The sequence below is a fragment of the Lampetra planeri genome, chromosome 31 (assembly GCF_965212315.1).
Source record: "Lampetra planeri chromosome 31, kcLamPlan1.2.h2, whole genome shotgun sequence".
Classification (NCBI taxonomy): Eukaryota; Metazoa; Chordata; class Hyperoartia; order Petromyzontiformes; family Petromyzontidae; genus Lampetra; species Lampetra planeri.
This window is the reverse complement of record NC_136137.1, coordinates 9,336,359-9,358,174: the sequence shown is the minus strand read 5'-3', so window position 1 is coordinate 9,358,174 and position 21,816 is coordinate 9,336,359. Positions and strand designations below refer to the sequence as shown.

At 50.0% G+C, this 21,816-nt stretch overlaps 1 protein-coding gene across 2 annotated transcripts in view; it reads right to left on the bottom strand.

The window, feature by feature from the left end:
* The window catches only part of LOC144729192 (calcitonin gene-related peptide type 1 receptor-like), a 49,700-nt gene extending 36,192 nt beyond the window's left edge, over positions 1 to 13,508 (bottom strand). Inside the window, exons 1-2 of one of the 2 annotated variants that reach the window (XM_078609232.1) lie at positions 13,102 to 13,508; positions 2,619 to 2,730 (exon numbers count right to left, since the gene is read on the bottom strand). In XM_078609232.1, coding sequence (XP_078465358.1) covers positions 2,619 to 2,666 — 48 coding nt within the window. In that variant the 5' untranslated portion in view covers positions 2,667 to 2,730; positions 13,102 to 13,508. Of the gene's footprint in view, positions 1 to 2,618; positions 3,034 to 13,101 lie in introns of those variants that run through there. The other variant, XM_078609233.1, reaches the window with a different exon arrangement.
* Between the last annotated feature and the right edge of the window lie 8,308 nt (positions 13,509 to 21,816).

Genomic DNA, 21,816 nt, shown 5'->3' with positions numbered 1-21,816 from the left:
CATCCCAATGTAGGATCCTCCTGAATATGTCTCGATGGTGATGCTCCTTTTGCAGACCTTTGTCAACCCGCAGCTGGACTGAGGTCTACTGCCCCACGCTTTGCCGTGGCGACTGCGGAACAAGTTCCCCCATTGATGCTTTAGTAATTTAGTAATTATCTTGACTTGAAGCTTTCGTGACTGCAGGAATTAATATTCTTTGGGTCTTTCGGTAAAGTCACGTAGATAGGTTCAAATGAATGAAAGTAAAATGCGATCGAAACGTCATGAGTTTTTTGTTCAGTAAATTTTTATTAATTTGAAACTATCTACGTGACTTTACCGAAAGACCCAAAGAATCAGTAATTATCATTACATGCAAATATATAATCACGTTATTAATCATGTCGACCACTTAAATATTGCAGTTGAAACAATAGTATTTTCAACTTGATTTTTGCACATAGCCAAATGGGCTAATCGAAGGTCCGGGGTAAGCACAACAAACTAAACTCAAAAAGCAGTTCTAAAGAAATGAGTTTTCAATCTAGATGATTTAAAAGTGCATATCTCCAGCAACTTCCTAATATCGGAAAGAAGAGCGTTCCAGACGGCCGCAGAAGCGCATCTGAGAGTGCGATGAAGTGACCGTATGTGTACGATGGCTAGCCAAAAGATTCGTCACAAGATTGTGTATGACCTGTGCTGTACTTTAGTACTTGGATTCGTTCTGCAATATCTACTTTTAAATAAATATTTAAACTTCACGAAGAGAGGCTTCTCTTGAAACAAGTGTGATGCTATTACTTATTCGAGAAGCAATGATGACTAAATGAAATCCCACATTACCCACCATCGTTTCTACAATTTGTCGTGGTAACAAGCTCATTGGAATGAAGATGCTTGTAATCACCAGCGAAACGTCGAACTCAAATTGTAACTGTCGTGGGCTTACTCTCCAACACACCAGTGTGGTGTACTAGTAACGAATGGGCCACGTTCTCTGAGAAGAGAACGAACCTTACTAATTGGCTGTGTCGGGTGGTCGTGAGTTAACGACACATTTATATATTCACGCGATTTATCCCATTAAAACCTTATTATGAAGCTCGACAAATCGAGTGGTAATTGTCCAGTGCTCAGAACGCGGGGATCATTAAAGAGGCATTACAAATCGGCAACCTCTGTCATTCAGGCGAAGCTTGTGTCACCCAGGCGGGCGCCGTGGTGTTAACGGTCATCACACCGCACCATCCGCCGGTTCTAGGCGCTGTCTCAATACCAGAGGTCGCAACCGGGTACCCGATACCCGTACCCTACCCGATACCGTTTGCGACCCTGGTGCGGCCGGGTACGGGTACGGGTAGACCGTGAGTCACTGGTGAGTCACCGTTTGTCACTCATTTCCCAACGTCTTGTCTCTTCTCACAATTCAAGTTCCTAGAATCAACCCACCCGCGCCTGCAACATGGCTTCATCCCAGAGGTCGCAATCAGGTACCCGATACCCGTACCCTACCCGTACCCGGCCGGGTACGGGTAGGGTACGGGTACGGCCGGGTACGTGTACGGGTACCCGTTTGCGACCCTGGTGCTGCCGGGTACGGGTAAGGAATCAAAACCCGTTTGCGACCTCTGCTCAGCACAGCAGTTGAAACAATGGGGCGCGTTTCTTCCCCCGCTTCCGTCAATACAACGGTATGAATGTGTTACACCCACAGTTAGATATTCGTCAGGTCCCGCGTGGTGAGGTTCGCGTGGGAACTGCCGCTTCTTCTAAGACGTCTGGTCAGCGTGGAAGAGTAGGCCAAACATGCCTTCTCGAGCAGGGGCCGGCAAACCAAAATAAAAATAATTGTATTTTTTCGAATTCGGTAACAACAAAAAAACTCAACATTTCAAGAGCCGCAATGCGTATGAATGCGAAATGGTCCTTAAAAGATAACATTAGGAAGCACTTCCTTAAAGAGCCGCATGCGGCGTCGGAGCCGCAGGTCGCTGACCCCTGCTCGATGTGGATCTCTCGAGCGAGCTGCCGTAGCTGCTGCTATCCTTACGGCAGCAAATCTCCGCGAGCAGGTAATTGCAGGGCTGCGCCTTCACCTCACAATCTCGCACGCACGGCGCTTGTCACCCTCTCGCTCTCCGCCGCGAGTGCCAGCCCAGAGTTGCCTTGTGGCAGAAGTCGCAACCGGGTACCCGATACCCGTACCCTACCCGATACCCGGCTACCCGTACCCGGCCAGCTACGGGTACCCGTTTGCGACCCTGGTGTGGCCGGGTACGGGTAGGCCGTGAGTCACTGGTGAGTAACCGTTTGTCACTCATTTCGGGTAGGGTAGGGGTACGGGTAGGGAACGGGTACCCGTACCCGGCCGGGTACGGGTACCCATTTGCGACCCTGGTGCGGCCGGCTACGGGTAAGGAATCAAAACCCGTTTGCGACGTCTGCCTTGTGGGCACGAGGCAAGGGCAGGTGCCAGACGCTGGAATCTCAGTGAGCCCTTTTCCTGCCTTCGGCACGGGGCGCCGAGCGAGATATTTCGAAGCCGCTGCGCGCTGTCGTTGCCCGCATGGCGCTGGCCCAGAGGCCCAACGCGTCGCTGGGAGCCCCCGGGGTTTGGTGAACGCGGCACCAACCTGGAAGCCGACGAGCAGGAGGAAGAATATCCACGGCGCGCTCGCCATAGCTTCGTGCCAGATGTTGCGCCTGCAGCTTCAATTAAAATGATCCGGCTTCACGAGACGAAGTCTGCGGGAAAGAAACGAATGATAGTGATGATGATAATAATTATGCGTCAAAATGCCGAGATCAGAGCGGCTGCCTCCTTGATTTAAGAGATGAGAGCAGCGATGAAGCCTCAGAAGTTCGCAACGTGAGACTCGTGCGGGTATCTTTTTTTTACGATCAAATAACGGGGGGTTCGTTTGGTGTGTGGATTGAAACCTTTAGAATTTAGGAAGCGAAAAACTACAACGGCGCTGATGCAAGTTCCTTCCGGCCACAGCAGACGTTTAACACAAGTGCTTCGCTGAAATAAACGGAAGAGACCCGACACATTCTGCCTGCTGGCCAGAACTCGTGAGGGCACACACATGTGCCGGTGTCCGCGATGTTAAGTGGGGGAAAACAAGCCTTGTTATGCAATCTTGTGGCGTCTGTTTTTAACCCGACGTTAATGGACGCAGCGGGTTTCGTGCCTGGCACGCTCGGGGCTTTGAGTGCTCGCCGTGGCGTCTGTAGTGAACGACGCCGTTTTTTCTGCCACGTGGGAATTTCTGAGGCTGCGGGCAACCCCCTTGCCACCGCCTTTTCACTTCTGCACCGAGCGAACGGATGTGGTGGGTGGCAGGGTCTAGAAAGTGAGATTCTTGCCGCCTTGAAGGGGGGGAGCGGGTGAGAGTCGGGGGTGGTGGTGGGGGGGGGTCATTGAAGGGATGGAGGTCTCTAGTGTACCGTAAACTCTCTGCTGCTCTGTTTGCCGAGTGTGTGTTTTCTTTACGACGACGACCACGCAAGGCCGCAGCAAAACAAAGGACACGCGAAACAGACCGCTCCAAAAGTAAATAATACATACTCGCCTATGGCTTTGAAACCGAATTACAGGAGCCGAGAATTTTAATTGGATAACTGCGTTGTATGTGTGGGGGTGAGTGGGTGGTAGGGGGTGCAGCATATTGGAAGGTCCCAGGGGTTTGGGGGGGGGCTTGCATCTTTTAAGGTCCGTGCCGATTTGCTCTAATCTGATATAATTAATCTTCCTCGTTTTTTCGCTTTTTGTCTTAAATCACAGCAGCTTGGGAGATGAAGGGGGGGGGGGATGTGGGTGCTCATAGGAGTCGGGGGGCGAAACCCAAACGGGGCCGCAGACTGTTGCTGTGGCTCCGCTCGTCGATGCCAGGATCCCGCCTCCGAGATTTAATCTGTATAATTACGGTTGTACTTTACGCCATAGCGGCTAGATTAGATCTAAAACTTGATAAATAATACCCACAAGGAAGCCCACATTTTGAGGATCATTATTTTGAGTGCTTGTTACGGTCCGTGCTCCACGGGGAGAGGGGGCCAACAACAACGGATGAACTTTGGGCTCCTTTCGGAGGCATCGTTTTGTGGTTTCAACTTGCACGCGCCGGAGTAGAGATATTAGAACAGCCCGATTTAACTGCATTAATAGACGTACGCAATTGTAATGCTGATGAGAAAATAACAGGAAGTATGTAAATAAATAATGAGGGGGTGGCGCCGGGGGGGGGGGGCGCGGTCGTTAAATTAAAAACAAACATCATCAAACAACGCTGGTCACACAGGAATTTTCTATTAATCTAAACTCGTATATCAAACACCAGGTCAGAGCCAGTTAAGACGAGGGAGCTGATTTTTTCGAGCTATTCTGGCTGTCATTCTGCCCCTGTTCTGTATCACGTCTGTTTCGTGCGATCGAGCAATGCCTAAATTGACGTTTGTCCAATTCCTTACGTAACTCACGTCGCCGCTTTTCGGGGCCCACTTGGGTGTCCTGCAAAGGTCTACCCCTCTTCTCCCACTTGCCAAGATGTGTTTTTATTTTCGCCATCACTTCTGCGCTGGTGCCGTTCCCATTGACTCCATGAACCCAAAATCACTCTCCAGCCCCACGTCCTGTCTTACCACGGTCTCGTCTCGGCTTTGTTCGATGTTTTTCCTCTCGCTAAACTTTTGTCAAAACCGAAGCCCCTCATCGGCAAAAAGATTCACTCTAAGTAGACTCCAGTTTGAGAGTACACCTCCCAAACTTTGACAACTGGCAAAGAGCAAGCGAAACATTGTAGTTGTCAGTGGCGCCAAGCTCTTGATCTCTTCCCACATGTCAACTCTGCATGGCCTCATATCTCCAACTGCGCAACATACCCCGGGTCTGCCATTTCCCGACCCAGATGTGCTACTGAGACCATCGCCCACGCCTTCATTGTATTTTCACACGACTATTGCAACATTCTCCTCCACGAACTACTCCGGCTTCCTCATTTCCAAACTACAGATGATCCTCCGCGGACTTGCCTCTGCCTAACTCTGCACGCACTCTACGACCTCTCATCTTACTCTGCTCCCCTACAAACACTCTCCACTCCGGCAACTAAAGTTATTTTTTTGTGGAAGCTCCGAGTCAACCGTTAACCAGTGAGCATGGTCGCTCATTCTCCTTTGCTTTCTCCAGAGTGTGGAACTCGCTCCTCCCAGTCATACAGATTATCGACTCTCTGCCTCTATTCAGGTCCTGGTTGAATACCTCAATTGAACCCTGGCCTGTCTGCCTCTATAAAATAATGTGCACTGTCTATCGACAACATTTTGAGATGTGGGTGCATTTATATGCTATTGGGGTTCACATTGTATTGTGGGTTGGTGGATTGTAAGTTCATGCATCATCAGTAATTGCAGCAGGAGAATCATCGTTATCATCACCTCCATTTTCCATCCATCGTCATGTATCATTTCCATCACAATGATATGTAATCATAAACATCACGTTCATTCATCACGATCGTCATTAGGATCACTTCCATTGTTGACAATAGTCGTGATCATCATCGTTATCTTAATTTTCTTGTTCAGCTTCAACTTTGTCTTCATCATCATCGACATCAATATTAAGTAATGCTAAGCCATATTTTACTAAGCCATACATTTTCTAAGCCGCAAAATTCTAGCTCACTCTAGAATTCCACAAACGCATGAAAATAGATTTTGCTTGAATCGACTGTAAATGCCTCTTTTTTTTCAAAAGAGAACCGATCAAATAAGGAGATCGTAACAGCAAACAGTTTTCAGTGCAACAATTAAAACTCCCATTTAAACATCATAAACGACAAACATCACAAAAGCCAAAAACGTATTCTCGAGTGCAACAAATGAACACACAGTTAAACATCGTAACAGCACATGTCACAATGCAAGAGGCTCTGTAATGTACAATGCAACAGAAATTGTTTTTTATTTCAAGTTGAAACAATCCACGACGATCGCCCTCGAAAGTAATATCCGATGTAAATCTGTTCACCGTGGAGAATACGGATCTCGGTATGCCACGAGTGGCTTCGTCATCACCACCTCCTCCTCGTCGTCTTGCGAGTGCGAATCACCAGGCGCCCTCGAGGGCACGGCTCGGGGGTGGGGGGAGGAGAACGATTTTAAGAAATCTGATGCATCTGTGAGCTTCTCTTCACATTGTATCCCTGCTTTGTAAAGTCGTCGCTTTGTAGCGTGGATATGACTTGTGGCTTTCATTAAATTGAGCCTTGGGCACTTAAAAAAACGAACGTTTGTGACGGCTATAAACTTGCAGTGCCTTGTTTCTTTTAAAGGTGCAGCCCCGCAATTTCTCACTCAAGTCTCTGCTGGAGGAGAGGCGTCCACTAGACGGAGCTCTAGAGAGCCACTCCACAGGGTATTTGGTCTACTCTTACACAGTATTGCTTGAGTATGTTACATCATCCAAATTCATTTGTAAATAAAAAAAAATTGAAATCGTACACTGATAAAGTACATTTTTAATGTTTAGTAGAGGCAAACCAACAGATTGCCTCAGCATAGCCACCCTTTACTACTGTGACTTAACCTTGGAGTCGAACAAGTGGCGATGCCCCCTGGCAGAATTCAACATTTTTCAAAGGATCTGACAGTAAAGAGTTATGTGCCTTCATCGAGTCGGCCACGCTGCGGGAACCCTGAATGATTGTCTCAGGCGGGGAAGATCTGTCGGTCCAGTCGGTTTCTGCGGCTCACCCATCGCTCAGAATCCTCAAAGCGCCCACTCCGCGAGTGTTCAATGCCCTCCCTTCTCTCACGTCGTTGAAATTTTACTCCGAGGGCATTATGGTAATTGGACCGGTGCTGAATGTCTGTACAGCTAATTGAGGAAGTCAAGGTTAAATATGAATGAGACAATTTGTGAAGCTGGTCATTGTGCTGACGTGCTGTACATTTTATCTTTGGCCAGGCTCCCGCAAGATGTAAACAAGAGCACTTATATAAACCACTTAGCCATTCACTGTGGCCAATAACATCTTTGTATGCCAATAAAACCCATGTATCTGCTCCCACAACAGGAGGACGCATCTAGTCTCTCTTTTCAACAAATCATGACGACAATAAAACATTGCCCTCATGATTCCTGCAGGGGTTTTGATGGATCCCATTATGCAGAACGGGAGGAGGAGGATTCAAGTTGTGGTTTTTAATCTCGCGCAGCATCTCTCGGCACATTGTATTGTTGGTTTTCATCATGGGGCGCGGGATTGTGCGTGGGATTGAATGGAGTTTTGCGAGGGGCCCCTGTGGGAGAGTTTGTGAGGCCCTCTCGGCTTTATCGCGGCTCGATAACAATCGCAGGGCAATCGCGGGAGGTCGCTTGTCACGGAAAGGAAATTTGAGCACAAATACCAGCCCCCCCCACACACACCACACGCTCGTTAAATCCACAGGATATTTGTCAGAGTGGGGCTATGAACTCGGATACCTGAGTTCGATTCCTGGCCACGACTAGCGTCAGTAGTGAATGATATCCAAACTGGTCCATGGTTCGTTCCCTGCACAAACTCACACTAAACCAGTGCGGTGAAGTATGGTCAAACCAACCCCCCATGGCGTAGGCCCTTCATCTCGCAATAGGATGACAGAGGTCTGTAAATAAATATTACAGGCATTTACAAATATTGTTATGATACTAAACTGTGGGGTTATAACTGCGCATAGCAGGCGATGGAGAACTGGGCGGAGAGAAGCCAGGGATTTGGTAACCGCTAACTTGACAATCCAGTGGAAAGTCTGAAATATATCCCCAATTCTTCACTTAGGACAACTGAATTATTTCTTCTGTGATGAATGGGTGCTGGGCCGTTTTATGGCACAAGCGGCAGGGAGTACGTGTGAGAATATAAACGTTAATTCGAGGTGGTACAGCATCGTGATTTGGTGAATTGCCACAATTCAAAGGATCGATTCAATTTTTTTAATGTAAATTCTTCTATTTTTATTTAATTAGTTTTTTTTCCAGAAATGACCTGATCACAAATGATGGCTCAACGAAGTGGCTTATCACGTGGAAATTTACAGCAGCCCAACAATCGAAACGCGTCTTTCTAAATGTGGAGGGAAAAACGCGACCACGGGGAAAACAAACAAATTTACAGGGTCGGGATCCAACCCACGACCTCATGTGTACCAGCCGAGGGAGTTAACAACTCGCTATCGTGGCGCCCTTTGACAGTGAATGTAGCAGCTACTGGTGGCTGTGCAGAGATCTTGTGAACCCATCACATACAACATAAACAAATAACAATACATCGATTCTTACACACATCATTCAACGAATGTAGCTTATAAAAAATATGTAAATGTATGAATCAATTGATGCATTAATACACCTAGAATATGAAGGCTGTGCATATGAGACTTTTAAGACGATGCTAACGATAGCATGATAATTCTGGACATAGGCGAATGTATTCAGTTACATGCGTCGCGCATAAACGACGAGGCTTCAGCAAAAAGCTAGCGCTGGGTCTGAACGGTGTATCTGCCCCAATCCGTTTTACCATCGCAGTTCAGGAATAAGTCAAAGTAGATTTTTTTATGTCGCTCTTGATCGACAATGGATGTGTTTCGCTGATCGCAAATGCAGCCAAGTTGTTGGTGGCTGCACCTGCCTGTGTTTCGAGCGATGCCAATTGTCTCACGTGGGTGTCTCCGGCCCGAGCAATCACTGGCGCCCGGCCTACATATATATACCTCTGGTGGGAAATGTCCCCATGCCAAAAGTATAGCACGGCACAGGACTAGCACGGCACAGGACGTGACACAGCTACACGTCTCGAAAAGTTATTTGGGAAAGATAAATAAATGAAGCGTCAGAATAGATTAACATGGTGTACATTATTATGACTTTTTTTTTTTAAAGAACGAGCGGTGGGAATGGGCCGATGGAATTCCTGAGTTTCATGCTGGTGACATCGTGGCGGCGGTGTTGTTCTATAAACTAAACAATTTATTTTTTATTTTTCCTAGTTAAGGCCCACTGAGCTATACAGCTCTTTTCCAGAAGCGACCTGGCCACAAATGATAGCTCAACGAGGTGGTTTATCGCGTGTATTTTGTGGAAATCTATAGCAGCCAAATACTCTAAACCGGAGGACGCGGAGAAAAATCCACACGACCACGGGGAGAAAATGCAAACTCCAAATATACAAGCGTTAGGGTCGGGGTCGAACCCACGACCTCCTGCATACCTAGCGAGGTAATAAACATCTCGCCACCGTGGCGTAACGATGAGGTCGAGGCATGAGCGGAGGGGAAAATCTTCACTTGCGGGGCTCTTTTGGGACTGCGGACGAGCGAAAGGCTTTCTCCAGGCAAGGCCGATAAAACATTCTCGCTGCGTGGAAATGAACAATGAGAATTTCACGTGGAGCTTCATTTGCTATCGAGATTGTCAGGTGGAATTATTTTGTTTGACGAGCTCCCCGATGCTCTTTTTTTTAAGCAAGCGGCAGATTGGGAATGTAAACCAAGACGTCCGTGCTCATTACAATACCGGTATCGTGGCGCTGAGGTGGGCGCGTTGGTTGAACCTGCCTTATTCCATCACTGTGTGTTGACGTGACGCTCGCTGCTCGGTGCAGAGCGCTGGCGCGCGTTGTTTGAGCGGCTGTCGCACAGAGCAATCGGGCCCCGTGACAAGTCCGCTCCATGCAGAGTCGTGATGATCACAGAGACTCGAGACGGCGTCGGGCCAACATCCTCTAAAACTCCACAATATTGACGAATAGTGTGAGAGGACGAGTACGCGCGCAGTTCATTATTAAGTGCGATGCAGATTCAAACGTAAACGTTTTTTTGTTTGTTATTATTTTACCAAGTAAGGCCCACTGAACTATGTAGCTCTCTTTCAGATGAGACCTGGCCACGAATGATGGCTCAACGAGGTGGTTTATCGCGTGTATTTTGTTTTTAGCAACCAAACCCTCTAAACGCGTGATGTTGATTATAAATGTAGAGGGGGGAAACCGGAGGACCCAGAGAAAAATCCACGCGACCATGGGGAGTACACGCAAACTCCAATATACAGACGTCAGGATCGGGATCGGGATCGAACCACTGACCTGCTGTATACCAGGAGAGGAAGTTAACATTTCACTACCGTGGCGCAGCAGCAGCACATGTATATATACACACATACCACATACACCTTCATGCTATGCACATATTAACATGTCTGTACATAAGTACGCCATGCGATACATATATAGGCATACTGATATAAACACCCCATTGTAAATAAACACTCCACCATGTCACATGCTACACTGCTATAGGCGCACCCTCATGCACACGACCACGTGCACGCAATAAGCTTGTGCTCATGTGCACGTGTCACACGCAAAACATACAAACTGTAAACCTGAGCACACGCGCGCCAGTTTGCCGGTAAGTTTACCAACCCCTCGTAATTAAACAAAGTTGTTTAAATAAAATGTTGTGCAAAAACAACAAAAAAAGATGTGGCGACGGTCTGGACAAGGCACATGGGCAGGTTATTTCGCGAGTCCGAGGCCTGCGCGCTGCCGCCGTTTCGTTCCAGAAATGAAATTCTGCACTGCAGACACGCTGGACCCTATTCGGTGGGGGGGGGGGGGTCCTCACCGGCACCGCAGCTCGAAACCCGCAGCCTGTGAACACGCAAGGGGGTCAAGCAGAAGGCGGTGGAGCCCACCCCGTTACTCGCACCCCAAACAACCGAGCGCGAATTGCGAGTGGGCCCCCAAGGCGCGCGCGTGTGCATTTATAATGGACGGCGTTGTCCGGACGGAAAATAAATTGTGTGCGCCTGGACAAAGTCACGCGAACGGGGCCAGTGGCGGCGGCGTGACAGAGCGAGTGGAAGGGGGAGGGCGGGGGGTGAGAAGTCGTCGCACGCTCTGCTAATGGGACAGATGCAATTTATCCCACGTCCGCTGGGGAGGGGTGGGGGAGGGGTGGGGGAGGGGGGAAGAGAAACGCGATTTTTGAAAACGTCGCCTTTTGCTGCACTTGCCGAGGCATCTCGCTCGTACCCCGCGCGGTCACATTGTGCTGGGTGGGGGGGTGACCGAGACGGTGGCAGAGTTGCCACGTTTCATTAGACAGCGTTTCGAGAGGGAATCAACTCATGGACGGCGCCGCAGAAACACATCACGTCCCGAGGACTTTGTACTCATTGGATGTCCATTAGTGTGCGGGAACGTAGAACGCACACTGACGGCAATCTGGTGGTCAATTAAAGAGCTGTTTGGCAGTGACTTCCAGAAGGCAACCTATGTATGTGTGTGTCTTTGTCTTTCGGTGTATATGATGTGGCCCACATGTGCTTTGATGGGAAAACGAAACGTCGCAATCGAACATTAACTCTTATTTTGTCGATCCATATTAACTTGCTACTCATATGCCATACACCACGTTACAACGTGCTGATGTTAAAGATTGTGTTAATGAGAACGGAAATACCACCGTGTCTTTAAACAGTATTTATATACAAATACACACACGCATACAGCCTAAATCTGTTAGATCGATTTTGGAACAGCGAGTATTGAGCGGGGCACCACATCATTGGGGGGGGGGGGGGGTGGTACCCATATCCACAGCCACAGGTGTGAAACCCCTCGGGTGGAATGTCGCTGCAAAAGCCGCGAGACCGTGGAGGTGAAGTATCACGTGTGCGCAGCGGCTGCATGTGGTGGCAGGCGGAAGGAAGTGATGACGACTAGTGGTGATGGTGGTGGTGGTGACATCAGTAGCATAGAGCGACCGTGACGCCTCTTGACATTGAACTCGCGGCCTCCCGGGGCCCATCATACAATCGCCGCTGGGCGAAACGAAAGAGCATTCTAGAGCAGAGCGAGGCACGAGAAGAAAATTGGCGCAATCGGGCGAACGCGATCCGCGTGACCCCGCGATGCGAGCGGTCGGCTTTGGCACGCCGCCCTGACTAAACGCTAACATGGGACACGCAGGCAAAAAACAATATGCCTGGAATTGCTTCCCCTTCCTAGTAATTTCCTTCCTTTTGTCGGCTGCTCGCTATTGCCGTACGCTTGCGCGCTGTCACTTGACTTTGTGCGGCGGGAAAGGGCTACCGTGCCGCATTAAACCCCCGATGATGAATGGATGTGACCTTTAAACACGCCGTCGAATATGAACCGAGGACTAATGGGATAAGTAAACGCGGTACAGTGCTTGGGAAGCGTAATTATAATCCGCTTGATTAATTTAAGTTTTTTGTAGCACTATGGAGGGCATGCATGGCACTGGCGACACATTAAATAGCAAACTGTAATTGTTTTCCCTATTTTAAAAGACCGCTTAGTAAATTGCCGCTCGCCGCTTGGAAACGATTCACACAAAGCACGCGACACACAAGGGAGCGGGCGGGTATTTGTAAATGTTCAATTTAAAGGAGAAAGTTCAAGAAAACCCATTGGGACAACTCGACTATGAGACGCGGGTTGTATGGCAGAGTTGTGTGATAATGATGTACGCTCATGAAAACATTTGTGCTTGAAGTAAATCAGCTGTGCAACTCCCTCCCTTCTGGTGCTCCGATCCCAGTTTTTGTAGATGATGGAGGAGAGGTAGGACCGGGTAACATGCCGGCAAAAAAAAACCTCGTTGACGCATCAACTGATGAATGAGGCGCGTGGAGCGGGAGGCTGAACGAGCAGAGGGGGTTCATGGGCAGAATGAGTTGATGGGCAGCGGGAGTTAATGGGTACTACGAGTGAAAACATCGCCCTGTTCATCGCTCTACGTAACGGGGTGTTTCAGAGAACATATTCGCATGTTTTTGTTCTTTAGCTGTTTATACAATCGCAGTATTAGCCCGATGCATTTTCCAAACATTACAATTATCACGGGAACCGTGTTGACTTGTGCTGCGTGAAACACACATGCCACGGGAATAATACACATGCACAAAACAACAACAATACTTGCACTTCTATGATGCCACTTGCCTTCCTGACGATGATGATACTGAAGCGGAAGATGATGGTGATGAGGATGAATAAAACGAGAAGATGAGCGATGAGCAGGGTCAACGGGAGTCACCTTTGAGAGCCGATGTAACGCGATGCTGTTGATTCTAAAGTTCCCCATCTGTGGCTGGGGCGTCTCGTCACTCCTCCGTCACCGACGCTGTCCTCGTCCTTGGCTCCGTGTAACGGGACCGCTGTCTTCATTAGCTCGCGACAAATGTTCCGCTCAGTGTCTATGGTGAAACTCTCGCGTGTAAATTGGACATTTGCCGCGGGAGTCCGTGCCGCTCGCGAGTACAGCGCGCACTCTTTCCCCCCCCCCCGCTCTCTCCACGACGCTGTCCAGCGAAACTGCCCTCACTTCGCACTTGTCCGCGGCCTCGTTGCTTCTGCCCGGGTGCAGCAACCCACGCCGACTTGGAGCGGATGCGCCTGCCTGTGTGTGCGCGCGCGCGTGCGACTGTGTCTGTTGGGCCAAGCTTGCTCCCTCCTTTCCACCCTCCTTCCCGTTTCCTCCCTGCCTCCCTCCCTCCCAAGCGACTTGTAGAGCGAGTGAGCGCCCTCCTTTCTTTATACTTGACGTAGCAGCGCCACGAGAGACGGGAGGAGGAGGAGGGGTGGGCGGTGCGGGGCGGCAGTGGTGGAGGGGGGGGGGATCGGGTCAATAACGTTAGCCGGCTATTTTTGGGAGGCTGCGAGGTGGCACATTGACAAGTGAGTGACGCCGAGGCTCCGTGGGGACGGATGAGAAGTCATATACAAACATCGAGACCGCCACGCTTCGGTGACATTGAAGGTTGAGCCAACTTTCCAGCCCCACGCATGCGCACAATTCAAATGAATGTTCATCAGAGACGCGCACGCCAGGTGACTCGTCAGGAGACGTGGTCCTGTGTAGGATCGGCGCCGTGCCGCTGTCTCCCAGTGCCTGCCTCCGACGTCTTACGCAGAGCAATGAGAGCTGGGGTCCACAATGTACACTCGTGTCCCCCCCCCCTGAATATTGGGAAGCCATTGGAGCCACGCATTTGAAAATCTAGATAGAAAACTCATTTATTTCAAACTGCCTTTTTGTGTTTAGTTTGGTGTCCGTCCCCCGCACCTACGAGTAGCGTGGTTGGTTACGTATGGTGCGAAAGAAGTTCAGCATAGTGGCAGCAAGGATGTACATTTATATCTGAAGACAGGCAACAACAATTCGTATTATTGAGCCTGCGCGCACACAAAGAGGAGATGCGGCAAGTTGTTAACGATGCTGGTGACACTCCAGACGGGATTGCCCTTGACTGTGGCCGCAATTTTCAAAGCAATCAAGGCGCCTTCATGAAAGGTCAACTTCGCTGTCGCATTACGCCACAGCGATGGTGTGATTGGCACGGACAGGCGCTGCCAGTGCTCGACGGTGGTGGTGGTGGGGTGGTGGTGGTGGGGGGGTGGTGGTGGTGGTGGGGCTTTGGTGGTAGTGGTGGGGTGGTGGTGGTGGTTTTAGTGGAGTGGTGGTGGTGGGGGGGTGGGGCTTTGGTGATGGTGGTGGGGGAATGGTGTGGGGTGGTGGTGGTGGTGGTGGGGGGTGGTGGTGGTGGTGGTGGTGGGGGAATGGTGTGGGGTGGTGGTGATGGTGGTGGTGGTGGGGGGTGGTGGTGATGGTGGGGTGGTGGTGGTGGTGGTGGGGGGGGGGGTGGTGGTGGTGGGGTGGTGGTGGGGTGGTGGTGGTGGGGGGTGGTGGTGGTGGGGGTGGTGGTGGGGGGGTGGTGGTTGTGCGGGTGTTGGTGGTAGTGGGGTGGTGGTGGTGGGGGGTGGTGGTGGAGTGGTGGTGGTGGTGGGGTGGTGGTGGGGGGGGGGGGGTGGTGGTGGTGGGGGTGGTGGTGGGGGGGTGGTGGTTGTGCGGGTGATGGTGGTGGTGGGGTGGTGGTGGGTGGTGGTGGTGGGTGGTGGTGGTGGTGGGGTGGTGGTGGTGGTGATGGTGGGGTGGTGGTGGTGGTGGGGGGGTGGTGGTGGTGGGGTGGTGGTTGGGTGGTGGTGGTGGGGTGGTGGTGGTGGGGGGTGGTGGTGGTGGGGGTGGTGGTGGGGGGGGTGGTGGTTGTGCGGGTGTGGGTGGTGGTGGGGTGGTGGTGGTGGGGGGTGGTGGTGGTGGTGGAGTGGTGGTGGTGGTGGGTGGTGGTGGTGTTGGAGTGGTGGTGGTGGTGGTGTGGGGGTGGTGGCGGCCGCGCGTCGAGCGATGCTGCCGGGGAAGCCAGCGGCGCTCTTTCTTTGCCCAGCGCGCGCTGCCAGCTCCACGGCTCCACAGCTCCACGGCTCCACAGCTCCACGGCTCCACATCTCCACGGCTCCACAGCTCCACGGCTCCACAGCTCCACGGCTCCACAGCTCCACAGGCAGCGCGCGCTGGCAGACCAAGTCCGCACGGGTCGCCGCGAGTCCTCGTCGAGCGTTCGTTCGTTCATTGCCCCCCCCCCTGTCCTCCTTCCCCCCCCCCAACCTTCACAATGAAGCACTGGAGAGCCAAATTACGATTAATTGATTAAAAAAACGTGTAATTGGTTGCTTTTCTTGTAATCGATAACGCAGACACATTTGAAAACGGTGGCCGTCCTCATATCCTGTCTCCCGAAGTGGGGGGGGGGGGGGGGCAAACCCCCTCTATAAGCCCGGCCCATCACCTCCCGTCCTGCGGCGCACGTGGGAACAGCGGTGGGAGGTCCCCCCGTAACTATTATTTTTATGTCATTTAATATGTCGGATAATTGGTAAGGTAATCACTGACAAATAATCCGATGGCCCCGCCAAGATCGATTTTAATGGAGCACACGTTGATCTTCAAAGACTCAGGGAGGGCGATGGAACACACAAGTGGTGATTTTCCGAAGTGTGGCTGAACACACCACCCACTCGTGTGCCGTGCTGTCGTTCTCCGGGTGCTTGCTGACAGCACTTGCCCCCATGAAGCAGTCTGTTGAGGGCTCTATGTGTTTGTGTGTGGCGGCAGTGACAGGGATGCAGTCGTGCGTCCTGTGCATGTCCGCGCTGCCGGCCAGCGCTGGGTGTGGACATAGTCCACAAAGAGACAGAAATCTTCTCTCGCCGCCGTTTTATGTCAACGTGAGAACTGGAAGAAGAATCAAAAGAGGCATGCGATTTTTGAGTAATATTGCATTCACTGCGTTTGATAAATCATGGCTCTGGCAGCGATGCAGCTACTTGGGCTGCACGTGCGGTTGAGGCAGAGGTGATTCCAGGACGGGTCCCGTTGGTCTGCGGCACCAAATCGTATGTAGGGAGGCACCCCCCCCCCCCATATCCACAGTCACAGTGAACAACTCCACCAGTGGGGTGAGACTGTTCAGAACAGATCTTGGAAGGCAGGGGTAGAAACGTTCGTGGCAACGTAACATTGACGCTCGTGTTGTTTTGGTCCACATTAATGTGCGCATCATATGCGGCCACATCACACCAACGAGACCTGCATACCACGCTATTAACGCTACTTTCACTGGACATCAAAGACAAAGATCCTCCGTAAAGCATTAACAGACTGTTGGGGCAAGTGCTGTAAGCGATCACCTATGAAAGCCGGCACGGCACACGAGGGGGTGGGTGTCCAGCACCACGCCCGGCCGTCTTTGTCTCCCAAGTGGCAATGTTTTTACACGTCGCACTAGGTACTCCTTTGAGGCTGAGTCGACCTAGGGGAGGCCCAGGACCGGTTCAGATAATCGTCGATGGTATTGGTCGTGAGCTGGAATCGCACTCACCGCTTACACCACCACTGTACACCACACACACACAGACAGTCTAAAAATGTATCAATTCATTTTGAGAACAGGGAGCACGAGAGATGGGCGCATCTGGTAGTGTGATGGCGGGAGACACACACGTCCACCAATATCCACACCCTTGTTATAAACTCCATGGGTGGGATCTGGCAGGAGGAAGGTACGATGGCATCGATGGCAATGGTTGTGATGTATCTTGGCTGCCTCGATAACTTGAAAAGTTGAGTCCCTTTCGGATTAGGGGGAGGAGGTGGGGGGCGTTGTTAAGGGGGATCCCATGGCCCTCCGCCTCACTTACAGTAAACTCGCGTCTGGGTGTATGTCCATGGCCCAGCGTGGCGATGCTGTGTTTAGATCGCTGCAGTAAAGCCCGCGGAATGCCTCCGGACCCGGGTTCAAGCGAAGGTCAGGAACAGCCACTGGGAGCCCCGGTGCTGCGGGCTCAAGTGACGGAGTTTTGAAGGCTGTTTTGTGGCACGAGAAGTAACGGAAGCTTCGGAATAGACTTCGAGTACGGTCGTTTAAAAAAAGAAAATGTCGTGCCATTTGCCGCGGCTGCAATCGGGATGGTCGAGAGTTACATAACTTTCGCAAAGCCTCAGGAAGAAGTGGACGCGTACGTTGTTGACGCCGAGAGAGACACACCACGAGCAAACGTCGGGGCTAGCGGCGTCTCTCGCTACACAGAGTCTTGATGTGGGTTGACGCAACGAATTGCGCCCAACTCTGCGGTGAGTTCACAGCCCGGCCAGAGGGTCACGAGTGTGAGGTCCGTGAACTTGGCACCGGGCTCCACGCGAGCATGCTCCGACTCCTTAAACTGGATCAATCCCAGATTTGAAGCTTTCGTGACTGCAATGATTCATATTCTTAGGTTTTTTCGGTAAAGTCACGTAGGTAAAAAATTAAAATTAATAAAAGTAAAATAAAATAAAAATCACGACGTTTCGGAGGCAACACAAGCTTCCGTCTTCAGGTGGAACCGTCACAGCACGCTTGCTGTATCACGCTTGCTGTATCAAGTGCTGTGACGGTTCCACCTGAAGACGGAAGCTTGTGTTGCCTCCGAAATGTCGTGATTTTTATTTAATTTTAATTTTATTTTACTTTTAATAATTTTAATTTTATTTTTTTACCTATATGATTTTACCGAAAAAACCTAAGAATATGGATCAATCCCCTCCGCTCGTATCAGAATCACAAGCGAATGGATCTTTCATAAGACGTTTTGGGGGGAGGGGGGGTTTAGATCGCGTAAAACTCGCCACCACCCGACACAGCCAACTAGTAAGGGTTGTCACGTAAACAGAACGTGCCAATTCGTCACTGCACTATGATGGAAATTGGTCGCGGAAGCCTACGTGTTAAACGAATGGATCTTGTGAGTGATTTGATGTTTGACCGGTGTGTGTGTGTCAGGTGTTTTATTTTTTTATGGGAAAGGTGCAAACATCAATGTTTTTTTTATTTAGTACATTTAGCATTTGCGCTGTTGCTGTAGCCCAATGTGCTATGTTTCACGCAGTCTGCAGTAGTTTCGCAGGATGTTGTCACGTGTAATGCCAATTGAATAATTTTCAGCAATTACATTTTATAATTAGGTAAATTTGGACCATTACGCCAGCGCACAATGACATCAAAGGACATCACAGGATCTTTAGCGTCTGCTGTGAAGCAGGCGGCGCGTATTTAATGGTTAAAACACCTGCAGTAATAACCAGGATGACCTGACGGATGCATACCACCTTTTCCATGCTGAGGGCTGAATAGGACTTTTAAATACCTTTGGCAGGCAAATAGAGGCAAATACAAAGATCCCCTGTATAGCCTTAACAGATTTGGAGCAAGTGCTGTAAGCGATCACCGATGAAGGCCGGCACGGCACTCGATGAGGTGAGTGGCCAGCACCACGCCCGGCCGCCTTTGTCTCCCCAGTGGCGATGTTTTTTTACACAATTCACCCGCTACTCATTTGAGGCTGAGTCGACCTAGGGGAGGCCCAGGAGCGGTTAAAATAATCGTCACTAGTGTTGGTGGCCGTGAGCGCGGCGCGATAACCGCTGCACCGCCGCTCCCCAGGTGACCACACATTCCCCTATCGCACTCACTCAGTGTTGCTGTACGATGCTTTGGCGGTGACCGATAATCGCTGCTGTGCGGCCGTTTGTCGGGGTGGGCAGCCCCACGTGGTCACGAGCCTCGGGTCGGACGCGGCCCGCAACCACCCGCCGGCGGCTCTGAAGCGATCGGCGATCAACAACCCGTTCATTGAAACGCGCTGCACGTTGCTCCTGAGACGAGGGCGCGGTGGGAGCGAGTCAGTGAGCCCCCGGCAGTGGGTCATGCACAATTGAGGGTGGCCGCGAATTGTTGGGTTATCGGCGCTAATTTGACGAACAATCGGACCGGCTCCCGGAATTTTCCCCCGGTCTCCATTGAGCTGTCACGATTCACCTCCCCGGCGGTCCGATTAATTCTTACAATTCAGTTGGTTACGATGTGAATGGAATACTTTTTCGTTTTAGTACTGCAGTGAACGTAAGCGGTCCACCAGTGGCTGCAGCCGTCAACGCGAGCTGACGTGAAACCCATTACAGTCGTTTCACTGAATATATAAAAAAAAATCGTAAATTGAGAATCGGTAGTAATTCATGAATCGTCCTTACATCCTGAGCCTCCATGTGATGAAGTGCTGTAGCTTTCAAGCAACACAGGATATGGTGAAGTAATGCATTTGTTATGGGGGCGAGATAATTAGTGGGTTGTGGTGGGTGGATGTGGGCCCCTGGTGCAGTGAAGCGCCTGACCCCCCCCACCACCACCACTCTGGCTCGTGGGGTCTCTGAGCAGTTGCATCGCCTGGCCGCTCGACAGCGACGCGAATTGTCTGTGTACAGCAGGTGGCACGACTGCACCACAGTTGAGCCTCGGTGCGGCCGGGAGCCCGAGGAGAGGCTTATCCAGCTTAATAACATTGGCGCGAACAAAACACGCTTGAAACCTCGGTTTGTCATGAAATGAAAACAAAACTAATTAACTATCTACGGCGTTATATGAATGTTAACAGCTGCACTGTCTGCCAAAGTAAAATGTAGTAAAAAAGCTTCCCGTGAAAGAGAATCCCGCAATTCTTTGTGTCACTTGTGAATGAGTTGCTTTTCTTTTCGACAAATTCAAACAAAGACTGAATTTCCATTAGCATATTGAGAAGCTGTAATCAAAATTCCAACAGAACACATCTTTTGTTCATAAAAAAATACTAGGTCACACTACTGTATACAACAATACATATATTTATTTTTTTTGTGCAATTTTGTTATTTTTGGAAAACGAAAAATTCTATATAAAGATGGAGGACGCGTAAAAATATGTTTAACGGCATCGAGATGACAATGTACTATAATCTGTTATGTGACAACCCTCGGGTTCTTGATTCATAAAAGTCATGTTCTATATTTTCGCAGGGGACTGCCTCACTGAGCCTCAGGAGTTTTTGACTCACGGGGTTACTGCGATTGCAGTTCAAAGCCAATTTCATTAATGAACAGATTGCGTGTGGGACGAATTCAGAGTTGCTTGGATAAACCCCACGCACACGATGAGGTATACTCACTTAAAGTTCCGCAGATAGATGCGAAGACTCCATTGCTCTCCTGCCTTCTCTTGGCTACCTCGCAGCCCAAGCCGACAAGATATGGTACTTTGCAGGCAGTCTCCCACGCATTTGCTAACCGGCCTCAAGGTTGATTATCTTTTAATATCTGAGATTAGGCACGTTCACGTCGATTCGGCTGTTTGGCGAGTTTCACAACGTGCCTCCTTGTGTGGGATGACTGACGTCTACGCTATCGGCACATGCACTGCCGTTTGGGTCATCTAATGTGGACATAAACGTAGGGGTTGCCATTCACCCAGCCATATGCAAGGGAGACTGTCTCTGGTTTAGTCAGCGCACCTCACAATTGCAGCACTTCTGGAGGTTTGCACAGCGGTGGACTTGGAAATGTCTCAAGACCCTTCTAATGTGGTGCATTATGGGTAATGCACTGGCATCCACAATTCTAATGAATAACACGAGTTACTTTTAGTTTTTCGATTTAAAGCTTTCGTGACTGCAGGGATTCATCTTATTGGTTCTTTCGGTAAAGTCACGTAGAAGGGAAATAATAAAAGAATAAAAATAAAACATAATAAAAATAATTCTCACGACGTTTCGGCCACAACGCAAGACGCTGTCTCCCCGACAGACCTGTTCTTCACTTGAGGACGGCTGCTTGCGTTGTGGCCGAAACGTCGTGAGAATTATTGTATTATGTTTTATTTTTATTACTTTATTATTTCCCTTCTACGTGTCTTTACCGAAAGAACCAAGAAGGTTACTTTTAGTTATATATAGAAAACTCCTTTAGGAGTTGAACAGGGTCTTGTTGTGTACATGGAGTACCCTGTGAGAGTATCAGCTGGCTACCCAGCAGTATTTGTTTAACAAGCCTGACCCGACTGATGAGACCCAAAAAGGTCAAAACCAGTCCAGAGCTTTCTTGTTGAAACAAATGGCACGAAATAATATTTATCTGGAAAGCCCATACGCTGGTGGAGTAAATCGTATTTTTGTTTTCATGTGGAGAGATGTACTGATGGCTGTTATTAATCGTTTTTATAAGCACATTTCCGAAAACGGGTGGGGCAATGGCACACTGAGCTATGGACTCTGCGACCGAGTTCAATTTATTGCCACGGCAAAAGTCAGTGGCGATTGTAGCCAAATCGGTTCTGCCCCCCCCCCCCTTAACGAATCTGCACTTACGAGAGTGAAGTATAGAACGGTTGGCTACGTACGGTGCGAAAGAAGTTCAACATACACGACCAGCACGGCATTGGGCGGGGGACTACATCCAGTAGTCCATTGACAAAGGACTGTGAATGAATACGAACGACTATGATTTAAATTTCTTGAAGCATGCCTCGTGATTTGAGCAGTGGAGCGCGTCTTCGTGGTGCCGTGTGGAGGTTGG